The 14,976-nt window shown below is 39.8% G+C and overlaps 1 protein-coding gene across 1 annotated transcript in view; it reads left to right on the forward strand.

Moving 5' to 3' along the window:
- The window catches only part of GRIN2B (glutamate ionotropic receptor NMDA type subunit 2B), a 103,386-nt gene extending 88,613 nt beyond the window's left edge, over window positions 1–14,773 (forward strand). The window contains exons 10-12 of the mRNA XM_036760674.1: window positions 2,243–2,430; window positions 4,945–5,183; window positions 10,779–14,773. Of these exons, the coding sequence (XP_036616569.1) occupies window positions 2,243–2,430; window positions 4,945–5,183; window positions 10,779–12,656 (2,305 nt within the window). The 3' untranslated portion in view covers window positions 12,657–14,773. The remainder of the gene's footprint in view (window positions 1–2,242; window positions 2,431–4,944; window positions 5,184–10,778) is intronic.
- Window positions 14,774–14,976: the final 203 nt, after the last annotated feature.

A 14,976-nucleotide genomic window follows, 5' to 3' on the forward strand; every position in this document is an offset into this window, starting at 1 on the left:
CCTTATGATAGCCAGGGAGAAGGGAAGAAAAATAGTACAAATGCATATATAGGGGAGAAGTAGTATAGCTATTAATTATAAAATGAATACTTCATCACTAAGAGGGGCAAAAGATGATCATGGGACATAGGCTTTGGAGGTGGTAGGGATGGGGGACTGGGCTAGGAGAGGCAACCTTGAGAAGATAGTAGCAATTTTATCAGGCACAATCATAAATGTATTGGTTGAGTTCCCATTTCAGCTTCTCATGACAGTTTGTTATTCCTGATCTATTTCTTAATTATTGCTGATATAGTTCTACTAATGCATCTATTTGTTTATGCACAACCACATTGACACTCTCTCCCACTGGACCTAGTTTTGGGATAACACAGATTAGGAGGAATTTTGTGGATGGTCCTAAAGTCAACCTTATTTGTTACATGATAGACAGCAACTAGTGGCCTCCCCACCAAACATGTGAGAAAAGTGCTCACTCTAGAAAGAACATCACTCATTGATGAAGCCAGGAAAACTTTAATACAAGCTTTCAAAGTCAGTGTCCTACAAAGATACTGCAGAGACTGCAGAGTTTAGCAGTCAATTTTCTACAATTTCATCAACCCATTTCCTCTCCTTTTATTCTCCATATCCATTTATTATCATATTGTGGTTTAACCACAAGTTCAGTTTCAATCAGTCTAGTTCCTGAACAGTTTCTGTTTCAACCATTCAGTTTAACTATGAATATCTTTATGGTTTTACAGATCGTTCCTTGTCCTGTTCCAGTAACCTTGCTGGTGTATCTTTTTGTGGAAACAGAATTCTGTGTGCTGTTTCTCACAAACATAAACACACACACACACACACACATACTGAATCTATTTTGTGAATACTGTTACTATACCTTTATATGTAAATATTATCTCCCTCTCTAGACTGTAAGCTCTTTGATGGTAGGTCTTTTCACTGTTGTCTATGGCACTTTTGTCTTGAGTTGCTTAATTAATGCTTGTAGATTGCCAAAAACTCTTTTCATTAATACAAGTCCACAGCTCATCAGCAAAATGTAAGCTTAAAAAAATTGCCTGGAGTACTGAGATTTACACATGTTCATACAGACATTCTCTCTCCTAGCTCTAATATCCTGTTTTGTTTTGTTGTGTTGTATTTTTAACAAAAGGATAGGGATTAAAATTTGTTTTTTCTGGCAAAGGCCCAACATGAGCCTTACTTTTTTTTTTTACAAAAGTTGTTAAATTTTGCTACTTAACATAAACACTAAACAAACCACAAAGTCTATTTACTGTAACCAATAAGCAAATCAACACTAGTGTTTATGACTGATCATCATATATATGCCCCCGTATTTTTTTGTAATTTATCTTTTCTTGAAAGAATGGAAGACTGTTAACTTTAGTATGCTAGTTCCCGCATTGTCCATTGAATTTAACTTGTGATTTGTTGCTTTGATATCTTTATATGTATGTATTCATTTTATTGTATTTTTTTTTAGATCTGCTCTTTTTATTTGACATTGGTTAATAATTTGCCTGTATTTCTTTGAATTTTTCACATTTTGTTGTTTTATATGTGGCTTACTAATGCTCCATACATGCACATACCATATTTCTGACAGTCATTTTCTAATTATCAGGGACATATTTTGTTTCCATTTTTTCCCATTAGGAATAGTGCCATTGTAATATTTTTCTCTATCCATGATGACTTCCTCTTTTGAGGGGAAGAGCATTAATAAATCTAGTAGTGGAATTTCTGGATCAAAGATGAATACTTTTTAAAATTTTTGTAAATAATACAATTCCATATTGCTTCCCTGATGGTTGGACTATGTCACAGATCCACCAGCAGTGAATTAGTATGCCTATTTTCCCACAAGATTGCTCACATTGGATTTTTCCGTATTTATCCCTTTTGCCAATTTGATGGATATAAACATCCTCAGAATTGTTTTAATTTTTATTTCACTGATTATTTGTGATTTTGAGCACTTTTTTTCCCCATAGGTTGCTAATGTGTGTTTCTTCTTTAAAAAAACAAACAAACTGTCCACATCATTTTACCATCTATATCTGGGAAAAGACCAAGCCTTAGTTTCACAAAATTGTTTTTTTCCATATGGCATTACCTGGAACCTTGTATAGTCAGGAAGATAGTTCCACAGTCACATTAATTTAAATTCTTTTGGAACTCTGTACTGAAATTTTGCTTTTGGGTTTTCTTTGTTCTCTACCCCGCTCAGGAAGCTGGATGCCTTCATTTATGATGCCGCAGTCCTGAACTATATGGCAGGCAGAGATGAGGGTTGCAAACTGGTGACTATTGGCAGTGGAAAGGTATTTGCCTCTACTGGCTATGGCATTGCCATCCAGAAGGATTCCGGATGGAAGCGCCAGGTGGATCTCGCCATTCTACAGCTCTTTGGAGATGGTGAGTTAGGAGATAGGAAAGTACCTATTGACACATACATTATGGCCAATCAGATCTCAACTTTCCTTGCTATCTGTCCTGCCCATTCTGGATATTTCACAATAGTGGAAAATGTCTATGACTTCTCATAGATTGTGGTTGCATATTCAGCTGTGGAAAAACATTGTATATACTGAGCGAGATCTTTAGAGTCAAAACCAAAAACGTGGCTATAGTAGGTAACTGTCCTGTTTATAGGAGGACCTGTCTTGTTTATTTGTGCTGACAAGAGTCAGAAAAGCAGCCTTTTAAGAATCTACCTGGATCACCATTCTCCAAGTGACATCAGTAGTTACAAGAACCAAAGTTTGAACTAAGAAATGAATAAAAATAGATTTGAACATTATTGGAGGGAGGAGGATCAACCTGGATTTTGTCTTTTTTTTTTGTATCAATGCTTTTCTAATTGCATCATAGAATAAGCTGTCATTTAAAGGTAATAAAAGAATCCCTATGTATAAGGGGCTTGCAGTAGTGCTATAGTGATTAGCAGAAAATTCAGAAATGCTAGGTCAAATTAGACAGCTCAAAGATCAAGTGTTTAACCAGACTACGGGTGATAGAACAAGCTCATGAAATTACTTAGGACTTTGCTACATGGGCCAGAGTTAGAGTGTATTTCAAGTCACCTCTCATCTTTTCCGTATGTTTTTTGTATTTACTATATGAGGAATAAAACACGCAAGAGTTTTATTTGAAAAGTGTTGAGATGGAGTAGGGCTGAATTTGGTGGTCACATTTTTTCAATGCTGGTTCACCTTTATCCCTAAAGTGTATGTTTTTACTACAAAAGCAGTAAGCCTAAAATTTTCTTGAGAGCTCTTCCCTTTTTTCCTTTTTATTCCTCTCCTAAAAGAGAATTGGGATGAATCCAACTTGATCAGCATTTTTAGATAAAGGAAAAACTGTTGCCTCAAACAGAATGTTTCTGAAATGTATGTTTGACTTCATTCTCTGGCCTGTGACCTCACATCTCCAAGCTCCTGCTAGATATCTTCACTTGGATGTCCTGCCAACACTTAAACTCTATAGATTTACAACTGAATTAATCATCTCCAGAGAGCAGAGATAAAAACACTGAGTGGAAATAATAGCAAGACAGATTTCAGTACAATATTGGGAAGAATTTCCACATACTTTTAGTGTTCAGCAGCAGAATGGGCTGCTTTACAAAGGAATGTGCTCTCCTGTTCATTCCCTTGACTTTATTTATTTGTTCCAAATGAAGATTCAATCAGGAGGAGGAGTATGGGGAAGGGACAATTAAAGCATTATAACATTTTAAAAGGAAAAAAAAACAGTAATGAGCATATGCTGTATGTCTACCTGTCAAGGACATTTTAGAGAGGACTCATGAATTGAGAGGGAAATTGGACAAGATGATCTCTAAGGTTCTTTACAACTCTGAGATTTGGTGCTTCTTTGATTCACATCAAACCAGTTACCCTAAGGATATTGCTATTCTCCCATTCATCCAGACTGGAAACCTTACAACTACTCTTGACTCTTCTGCCTTCTCTCACATCCAGTTAATCATCAAGTCCTATTGATTCCATTTCTACAATTATTCTCACATTGATCTCTTCACTTCTATTACTAATGCCATAACCCTTGTTTGTAGGGTTTACTTATCTTAGGCTGGGATATAAGAGGTGATGACCTCTTAAATAGACTCTGGCTTCCATTCCTTCCCTCATACTCTATCCTATTCACCACTACCAGGTTAAGAATTCTTAAACATTGGTGATATTATTGCCTAGAGAAGACAGTCCAAATGTTGTAACACAGCATTCAAAACCCTATAAAAGCTGGTCTTTACCAGCCTTTCCCATTATTACCCTCTCTTACTTCTCTACACAAACTACCCACTCCAGATAAACTGGTCAACTCATTGACTCCCAGACATGCTTTTCTTTTTTCCACTTCTCTACCTTTTCTCATGCTATTCCCTCTGTTCAGAATATCCTCCCTACTCCCCATCTTCATCCATCTCTCTGTCTCTCTCTGTCTCTGTCTCTGTCTCTCTCTCTGTCTCTCTCTCTCTCCCCCCCCCACTCCCCACCCCCACACACATATCTATCCTTCACCTCATAGCTTAAATGCTACCTCCAGCTGGGAGTGACCATTCCTTCCCTATTGTAATTTACTGACTTGCATTGTAGTTATTCCTGTATATGTCTTATCTCCCCTCCTAAATTTTATGCTTCTGAAAAGCTGAGACTCTAACTTATACACTTTTGTATTTACTGCTTTGTATACAATGGGTGATCAATATTTAATAAATACATACATGGATGAATGAATATATTATAAGAAAAACAAACCTCTGCTCATTTTCTCTCTCTCTCTGGATTTGATTTTGTTTTATAATATTTCTTCAAAGTTTTATTTTTCCTCCACCCTCTAATTCTTTGTTTTCTCACAATCTCTTTCCTTTGCTCCCACTCCCTAATCCCCATCTCTGCTTGTCTCTAGGGGAGATGGAAGAACTGGAAGCTCTCTGGCTTACTGGCATTTGCCACAATGAAAAGAATGAGGTCATGAGCAGCCAGCTGGATATTGACAACATGGCAGGTGTCTTCTATATGCTGGGGGCAGCCATGGCCCTCAGTCTCATCACATTCATCTGTGAACACCTTTTCTATTGGCAGTTCCGCCACTGCTTTATGGGAGTCTGCTCTGGCAAGCCTGGAATGGTCTTCTCCATAAGCAGAGTAAGTGCTTTTCTCCATCACCTTGTGGCTTTATATGGGAAATTTGAGTGTACTATTGTGTAAGGAGGGTAAATGATTGGTAGTTCATGACCTCCAGCTAGTACCTTTGCTAAAGTACGAGAAAACTCATCATACAAAGATCTCTGGAATTTTTCATGCCCTCATTTTGAATTAACTTAGACAACGGGCATAATTCTTTTTTCTTTGTGATATTTTGAGACTTGACTTCAATTAGGACTGAGGGAATGAAAAATGGAAAATGGCTTGACATTTTCCCAAACTTCTTTTGTCATCATTAATTGATGCAGTAAAACACCATGATAAAGAATAGAGTGCAAGACCTGGAGCCAGAAAAACCTGCGTTTGAATCCTGTTTTTAGATACTGACCAGCTATCTGATTCTAGGCAAATCACTTAACCTCTCTCAGGCTCAGTTTTCTCATCTCTAAAATGGAGATTAAAATAGCACTCAGGGCTGTACTAGAGACTACTCATATTAGCTAGAAATGATTGTTAAATTTTTAGTGGAAGCATTTACAACTTGCAAATCAGCAATGCCATAAATCAGGGCTTAAGTTTTCTGTTGATTTTGTAGATTTAAGAAAATGGTGGAGAAATTGGTAGTAATGCACATTTAACTTGAAAGTATGTGTATACATTTTTTTTTCCCCAGAAGGCTGGTTCTAAAATATTTCCCAGCATACTCCTAATGGAACCCATCTCATACGGTTGTTGTGTGTCTCAAATGAGATAATGTATGTAAAGTACTTTCCAGACCTTTAAAGTACTATCTCTGTCAGCTATCATTACTAGTCCACAGATTTGTTAAGTGTCTGCCAAATTATGTTCACCATGGCCTGTTTTTCTCACTCTGTCATGGAAAACCAACAATGAAGGCATGGATCCCTGTCCTTAGATGCCACTCATACAACACCATGTTTTAAACATTGATTGTAGGTAACAGGACCAAAGGAATGCAGCCCCAGTACATAAGATCCTCGTATTTGAAAAACTTCTTTAATGTCAGCAATTGAATTTAGAAAAAGAATTAATTGGGGAGAGGGAAATGGGGCATTGACCTTTCATATCATTCTTTAATTTGGATTGTTTTCTTCTTCTTCCTAGTTCTAGTACTAGAAACATATGAAGGGGTATTCAGTGAGTGCCCTCAGTAGGCTTAGAAAATTAATAGATGTGTCCTGTGATTCTGATCACAAAGCTATAAACACAGCCAAGAGACACAAACCCAAAGTAGAACAATTAAAACCCCTTTATTCTTAAGGTTCAGGCCTCAAGTTATTCAAGTAGAGGCTTCATAAGCAGAATGATTTTTTTCTCCTCGGTTTTTTTTGTGTTCTTCTTCATGTTGGTTTGCCTTTTGCTGGCTTTACAACGAATTTCTATCTGTGGGCCTCAGGGCTTTTTGTCCCAGCTTTCTTATTCTGTGGGTTGTGAGTCTAGAATTATAACCTTCAGTTTCCTGAGGTGTGGGGGAGAGGTCTGGCTCCCTGGCATCTCACTCCCTGTGGGTGCTCTCCAGCACTTGCTTTTCAGCAATGGTCTCAGCTGTTTGTTGTTTCAGCTGATGTCTGGCACTTCCCCTGGGGGAGCAAGGTTATGTCTGGGCTCCTGGCGTTGACCCCTGCTGACTCTGCCCCTCTGGGACTAATGAACTTCTGCTATTTAACCGCTGAAGCCCCACTACTTTCTGCTCAGTTCCAGCATTCTTCCCCCCCCCCCCCCCTCGCCCAGGGATTCTCTGGGTGGGGAGGGGAGGGATTAGAGCTATTTACCTGGACATCAAGAACTCCAGGAAGTTCAAGAAGCCACCGCGCTTAATACGTTTGGGCTGCAAACTTCTGGAGACGGTGTTTCATGGGTGGCGTTGCGCTGCCTCTCGTCGCCTCCACAGACTGCCGTCCTGTGTTGGGAGTCCTGGGGATCTCCGCCGGTTTCGGGTGCCCAGCTTTCTCCCAGCCCATTTCCCACGATGATTTTTTTTCTCAAATAGTTTTGATAAGTCACTTTCTTCAGGACTCAATGATTTAAAAGAAAAAAAAAGGCAATTCTTTATTTCTTCTTTAGCCATCAATGTGTTGAGGTTATTTGGTAACATTTGAAGATAGATCTCATAGTAGATTCAGTCTCTTGTTTCCTTTGGTGACTTCTGTAGCTATGGCTTTTTGTTTCACCAAGGTCATCTTGAAGATGGTAACACCAACCATGCAAATCAATGCAAGTGAAAATATTCTTACTCCTTTAAAAAACCAGTAGTAGAAAGGAATTTGGTATCTTTATCATAATCAAGAAAAGAATTGACAAAAAGTCTAGGAAAGAAACATACTAATCTTACCTACTGCTCATATTATATTGCTTCCCTTTTCTCCAATGAAGCTAAACTCACTTCTACATATGTGGCCTCAGTATCTTCCCCCATGTCCTGTTTGTTATGTATCCACTTCTGGGTATTCTGAAGAGTTGAGAAATAAGTAGTAGACTTATCTAAGTCATTCAGATTTGTAGTGCTAAGCTGAGGCTGATCACAGCTTTTATCTTTGCCAAGTTCCACGATTTTTGTGCACAGTGTATATTGATCCTGGAGCAACATGACTCTAGACTGAGAATAACAGATCAACTCAGGCATCAGTATGATAATATAAAGGGAGGAGGGAGGAGGATTCCCAGGCCTCAACACCATAGACTATGCTTCAACAATGAGTTTGTTAGCCTCTGCCAGTCTTCACCACATACTTTTTTACCATTCAGTAAAGATCAATTCAATAGAAATATTGCTACAGCTCCTACTCTTACCACCACTAGGTAGCTAGCTAGCAAGAGCTAGCTTTTGGGTAGTGCTTTAAAGTAGCAAAGGGCTTTACAAATATTGTCTAATTTTGTCATCTTGACAATCCTGGGTGGGTGAGTTAAATATGGTATTATTATCCTCATTTTGATAAGAAGAAACTTGGGCAAGAAAAGGCCAAGTGACTTGCCTAGGGTCACATAGCTACTAAGTGCCTGAGGCAGGATTTGAATTCATGTCTTCCTGACTAACTCAAATACATTGTCCATTAAACCTCCATATCATTCCTTAAATACTGTAGTAAAAACTCTGATACAATCTAATCAACTAACTACCACTTGGCTCTCCTGTCCTGTAACACTAGCTTAAACACACACACACATGCACACACACACACACACACACGTATATATGTGTGTATATGTGTGCATGTGTGTATATGTATATGCATGTGTATATATCTAAAATATATATACTTATATAATATATATGTGTGTATATCTAAAATGTATATACTTATATATATACACATATATGCACTTATATATACACACATATTCCTATAACCATACACACACACACACATATACACACACACACCTACCTATAACCAGATAGATAGATAGATATGCACATACACACACACACACCTATTCCTATAACCCTACTTCTTGTCCTGTCATTGGTTCTTCAGCTCCACAGTACCCCCATTCTCCCTACTCTGCTGAATCTACTCCCTTTTGTCCCCCACACTAGTAAATAAAGAAGACATAATTCAAATCTATTTCCTCTACACAAATCTTCCCTTAGGCTAATATCCAAACCCGTTGAAATGCCCCCTCAGGGCAGTAGTACAAATACATTATTTTGATTTTTTTGGTGAATATCTTGTGTCACCACTTAACAGTAAAGCCCCTTAGAGCCATGACTAAATGTTTTCTGTATTTTCTATAGTACTGTGGGGTGATGGCCATAAAATCAATAAGGATTTATTAATAAAGATATCATGTACATTATAACTATAGGACAGGTTATCTAGGAAAAACTAGATTTATTGGACTGAGATCCAACTATCTAGTTTAAGGTTTAGATGCACTTAGATATTCCTCACATTCTTTTTAGCTTAGCTTTAAATGAATTTTGACTCTATCAAAAGGTAAGCTAAAGAGGCAAGATTAGTGTTCTTCACAATCCAGTCTTTATTATTCATGTGTGTAAGTAGCAAAGGCTGATTGTTTTGCTTTGTAAAGAGAAAAATCTCAGCTTCCCTACATAAATAATCACTGTGATAAAAGCACCATGGTATACTAGAGTCCTAGATCTGAAAGACCTGGGTTCAATTCCTTCCTTTGACACTTTCTAGCTGTCAATCACGGGGAAGTTACTGGACCTCCATGTGCCCTAGGCTAGGCAACTCCAGATAACTTATCTACTAAGACCTAGAGATGTCATTAAAAATTAGTGAAAGGAGTCACTATGTTGAGGAAATTACAGGACCTTCCCATAATCATTATGAGGAAGTCGGAAGATGAGAGTAAATGAGAGAATTCAGCAAAATAAATTCTTAATCACACATAATACTTAATATTTTCCCCAATTCACCTTGTATATCTAAATGATGTAGCAGGAGAAAGTTCTCCTTTAAGTCCTGAATTCCCTATTCTCTGCCAGAATTAAGTTTTCTGTATGTTTCAAGCTCAGATATTGACTGGTAGTTGAAATTTGGGGCTTCTTTTTGCCAGTCATTGCCAGATTTTTATTATGTGTGTGTGTGTATATACATATATATATGCATATGTATACGTATGTGTATGTGTGTATATGTTTATTTGTATGTATATGTATACATGCACATATGTATATATCTGTATATATACATATATAGATATAAATTATTTATATTTATTATTACATATATAATATAGCTATAAATAATTTCATACAGATTGTTCTCTTTTTCTCTCGCATAACTTAAAAACATATTCTCTTTTTAAAATTTTATTTTTAATTTATGGAATAAAACAAGCATTTCCATTACATACTATAATAGCAAAAAAAAAAAAGAGGATTGCAGAAAAATCTATTATGTACATCTTCCTATTCCTTTAAATAGATAATAAAATTACCATGTCAGTTTCTTTTTTTTTCCTTTTTTTCTTCTTCCCCTTCCCCACCCTAGATAGGGCTACCATTAGATTCTGAATAACTCTTTAGAATCTATATGCTGGAGAAACCTGGAGTTTTATGCTGCTGGGTTTGGCTCCATCCATTTCTCAAATAGAGCTGTTAAGTTATTATGTGTAGTATTATTATTCATTAATGTTAGCGTACTGGTAATATAGGCTGATATCAGGGTCCTCTTTAAAAAAAACCAATGAAATAAAGAAACTAGAGGTGGACCCATTCAAATCAATGATGGTGCCAGTGGCAGAACCACTTAGTTCTTGAGCCTCAATTCATTTACTCAGGCTATGTGGGCTTTTTTCTCATTAGACTCTCCCTGACCTCACAAAATTGCTGTGAGGATCATTTTTTTTTTCATATACATGAAGAGCTTTGTAAATCCTCAGGTGTTATAGTAGCATTAGCTGTTCACCACATATGAGGTTTCATAGTATGTTTGCTAAATTCAAAATATGAATCAAGAGATTTGCTATTTCCTTTATTTCATACCTTAAGTTCTCTTGACCATTCAAATACAATAGATTAATTTATTTCCCTCTTTCTTCACATTAATAATACCACAAGAATCCTAATCTGTGCTTTCCTCTTTTTTTTTCTTTCCACTTTAGGGTATTTACAGTTGCATTCATGGAGTAGCTATTGAAGAGCGCCAGTCAGTGATGAATTCCCCCACGGCCACTATGAACAATACACATTCTAATATCTTGCGCCTACTTCGTACTGCCAAGAATATGGCTAACCTGTCTGGCGTCAATGGATCCCCCCAGAGTGCCCTGGATTTCATCCGTCGTGAGTCATCTGTCTATGACATCTCTGAGCATCGCCGCAGCTTCACACATTCTGACTGTAAATCCTATAACAATCCCCCCTGTGAAGAGAATCTCTTCAGTGACTATATCAGTGAGGTAGAACGAACTTTTGGCAACCTTCAGCTGAAGGACAGCAACATGTACCAGGACCACTACCACCACCACCACCGGCCCCACAGCATTGGCAGTGCAAGCTCCATTGATGGGCTTTATGACTGTGACAACCCACCCTTCACCACCCAGCCAAGGTCAATCAGCAAGAAGCCATTAGATATTGGCCTGCCATCAACCAAACATAACCAGCTAAGTGATTTGTATGGCAAGTTCTCTTTCAAGAGTGACCGTTTTGGTGGCCATGATGACCTGATCCGCTCAGACGTTTCAGATATTTCTACTCACACAGTAACCTATGGAAACATTGAAGGCAATGCTGCCAAGAGGAGGAAGCAGCAGTATAAGGACAGCTTGAAGAAGCGACCAGCTTCAGCCAAGTCACGGCGAGAATTTGATGAGATTGAGTTGGCCTATCGCCGGAGGCCACCTCGATCCCCGGACCACAAGCGCTACTTCAGGGACAAAGAAGGGCTACGGGACTTCTATCTGGACCAGTTCCGAACAAAGGAGAACTCTCCTCATTGGGAGCATGTGGATCTTACGGATATCTACAAGGAACGGGGAGATGACTTCAAGCGTGATTCAGTCAGTGGGAGTGGTCCCTGTGCCAACAGATCTCACCATAAGCATGGAACCAGTGACTTCGGAGCCAATGAGCGCAAACATGGTGTCGTCAGTGGTGTGCCAGCACCGTGGGAGAAGAATCTGACTAACCTCGATTGGGAAGACAGACCAGGCGGTAACTTCTGCCGCAGCTGCCCCTCTAAGCTACACAACTATACCACACCAGTGGTGGGGCAGAACTCCAGTAGGCAGGCCTGCATCCGGTGTGAGGCTTGCAAGAAAGCAGGCAATCTCTACGACATCAGTGAGGACAATTCCCTCCAAGAGCTCGATCAGCCCGCTGCCCCGGTGGCAGTGACATCGAATGCCTCTACCACCAAGTACCCTCAGAGCCCATCAAATTCCAAGGCACAGAAGAAGAACCGGAACAAGCTACGCCGGCAGCACTCCTACGACACCTTCGTGGACTTGCAGAAAGAAGAAGCAGCTCTGGCCCCCCGAAGCGTAAGCCTGAAGGACAAAGGCCGTTTCCTAGAAGGGAGCCCCTATGCCCACATGTTTGAGATGCCAAGTGGTGAGACCAATTTTGCCAACAACAAGCCCTCAGTGCCCACTGTCGGACACCACCACCACAACAATCCTGGCGGTGGTGGCTACATGCTCAGCAAGTCGCTCTACCCCGACCGGGTCACACAAAACCCTTTCATCCCCACTTTTGGGGATGACCAGTGCTTGCTCCATGGCAGCAAATCCTACTTCTTCAGGCAGCCCACGGTGGCGGGGGGAACGAAAGCCAGGCCGGACTTCCGGGCCATCGTCACCAACAAGCCAGTGGTCTCGGCCCTTCATGCGGCTGTGCCAGGTCGTTTCCAGAAGGACATCTGTATAGGAAACCAGTCCAACCCCTGTGTGCCTAACAACAAAAACCCCAGGGCTTTCAATGGCTCCAGCAATGGGCATGTTTATGAGAAACTTTCTAGTATTGAATCTGATGTCTGAGTGGGGGAGGGGGGTGGGAGAGTTGGGAAGGGGACTTTGGGGGCTGTGGGGGGAGGGTATGAGGTCATTTGGTACCTGTGTCATAGAGGGTGATGGGGATTGAACTTGGTTCCCATTTGTTCCTCTCTTGGTTCTTTATTTATTTGTGGGATCCTGGAGTCCTGATTTTCATTGAAGACAGCACTGGTGACATCTTTTTTTCATCCTTCCTTTCCCAGTTCCCTCTTCCTTCCTTCATCCATCAAGCATTTCTCCTGTTAGCAGTGCACTGAAATATGGTATTCAAGTTTGGTGTATCACAGTGGGAAAAGGAAGTATGTACATATAGATGGGAAAAGAGCAATGGCCCTTCTCTGGTCTCTCTCAGCATGGACTGAATAGTTCTCCTTGCACATACATTTGAGTCAAACAAGGAGAGGTCAGAGATGGTCATGTGGGCCAAAGAAGAGAACTCTTTCCCTCAATGATTTTGACTTCAAGTGAAGAAGTAGAAGGCAGAATGGGTGAACTGATTGTGAATTATGAAGGGGCTCTCACCGAGTTCTTTTTGCCTAGACTATGTGTGCTTCTATTAGGCTATTTGCTAGATAGCAGAAGAAAAGAGGATGACTATATTTGTTACATATATAAGCTAAGAAGCTTGATTAAATATTGATGTGATTATGGTTAGTGGAGTGATGCAGGGAAAGTTATTGACAGAAACACTGGGAATATCCCTTCAAAACTGAAGAGGAAACTATAGTAGTGTCCTGGGCAATGATGGAGGTAAGAGGGATTCAAATAATTTTTGTTCTGTTATTGTGCGCATAGACACATAAGCAGTATTCTTGACTCATTATGTTGTTTGTGTCAACATCACCAAACACAGCCAATTGATATATTTGGCTTCTATATGATAATGACTATATGTTATTTAAAAATTCTGCCACCATCCAGAAAGGGTTGGGAGAAAGTGTGGTTATGAATGGACTCAAGCAATGCATTCAGAAGTTAATTCCAACTTAGAAATATTCGGTAGTCTAGGCAAAAGGATGGTGAATCAGCTAACCAGAAAAGATGAGAGAAGCTTCCCCTGTGATATATGACAGTACTGATCATTACTGGCAAAACAAAACAAAGCAAAAACAAGAACAAGCCCAAATTAAACCTTCCCAGGCAAGTTAAGGGTGGTGGGAAGTAGCCATGATCCTATAGAACCTTTCCTTGTGATTTAGCTCAGATGTCCTTTACAATTAGTTCCCAGGGTCACCAAAGAAGGGAAAAGCAGGTGGGACATTGACAAAGTGAAGAAGAGCTTTATGATAGGGTGAGTAGGAGAGGGGGATGTCCTTTGTACTTTGATCCCTCCTTACTTAACCCAAAGTAAGTAAAGCAAACTTGTTTTCTCCAGAATTTGCCATTCTTCACACAATGGGAATTGTAGCTTGCCTTCTGGAGAAAAATTGGGTCTTGGTACAAATTAAACAGCTTAAAAGTACACTAAGAGCCACTGGCATGGAGAGAAGGAGGCAATCTCTGAAAAAAGACAGAGGATGGAAGCTGGGAGTAGGATCTAAGCTGCTACCATATTGGGGGCCTGACATCCGTAAGAATATTGATGTTTCCAGTGTAAATTATTATCGATATAGGAGCTTTTTGATGTTGGGAACCAACCTCACTCCTCTTTTGATTAGTACCATTCTAGAATAAAAATATTTTAGCTCCATGAAGAAGAGTGATAGTAAAACTGAAGCCCCCTTCTTTAAAAATAGCAAAACTGGAGAAGGGAAAAGGGTATTTGTCACTGCCTATCCTTGAATCTTGTGTGTGGGAAAAGGAATCAAATCAACTCACAGATCCTACTCTGTGGATGCTACCCTGACCTCCATTCTACCAGGTAGCACCCAAAGGGTCTGATATCATTTTGGAAGCAAGACAGCAGCTCACTGCTATCCACACAGGACAAATAAACCAGAAAGGTGCTCCTCCCATGGAAGAAAGCCACCATTTCTCTTCAAGTCATGTTCTCCAGGGTTCTTCTCTACCTTCCCCTTTCCCGGCCTTCCCTACCCATCATCCTCCTATCTCCCCACCACCCGCTGTTGATTTTTTACCTCAATATCTTTCATTTTTTAAAGCCAACTAAAGGCCTTGTGAAGCTTTGTTTTCTTTCTAAAATGGACTTGGGGGAAAGGGGCTGAACCTCTCACAGGTTTTGAGAGGGGCACAGTGTGCTTTATCTGAGACTAAAGGAGAGACTAAGAGGGGGACGAAGGGCCAGGATGATGGAGAAGGGCCACAAAAACATGACTCCATCCAACAATGCAGGCCCCTTGCTTGC

Source organism: Trichosurus vulpecula, chromosome 5, assembly GCF_011100635.1.
Source record: "Trichosurus vulpecula isolate mTriVul1 chromosome 5, mTriVul1.pri, whole genome shotgun sequence".
NCBI classification, from domain to species: domain Eukaryota; kingdom Metazoa; phylum Chordata; class Mammalia; order Diprotodontia; family Phalangeridae; genus Trichosurus; species Trichosurus vulpecula.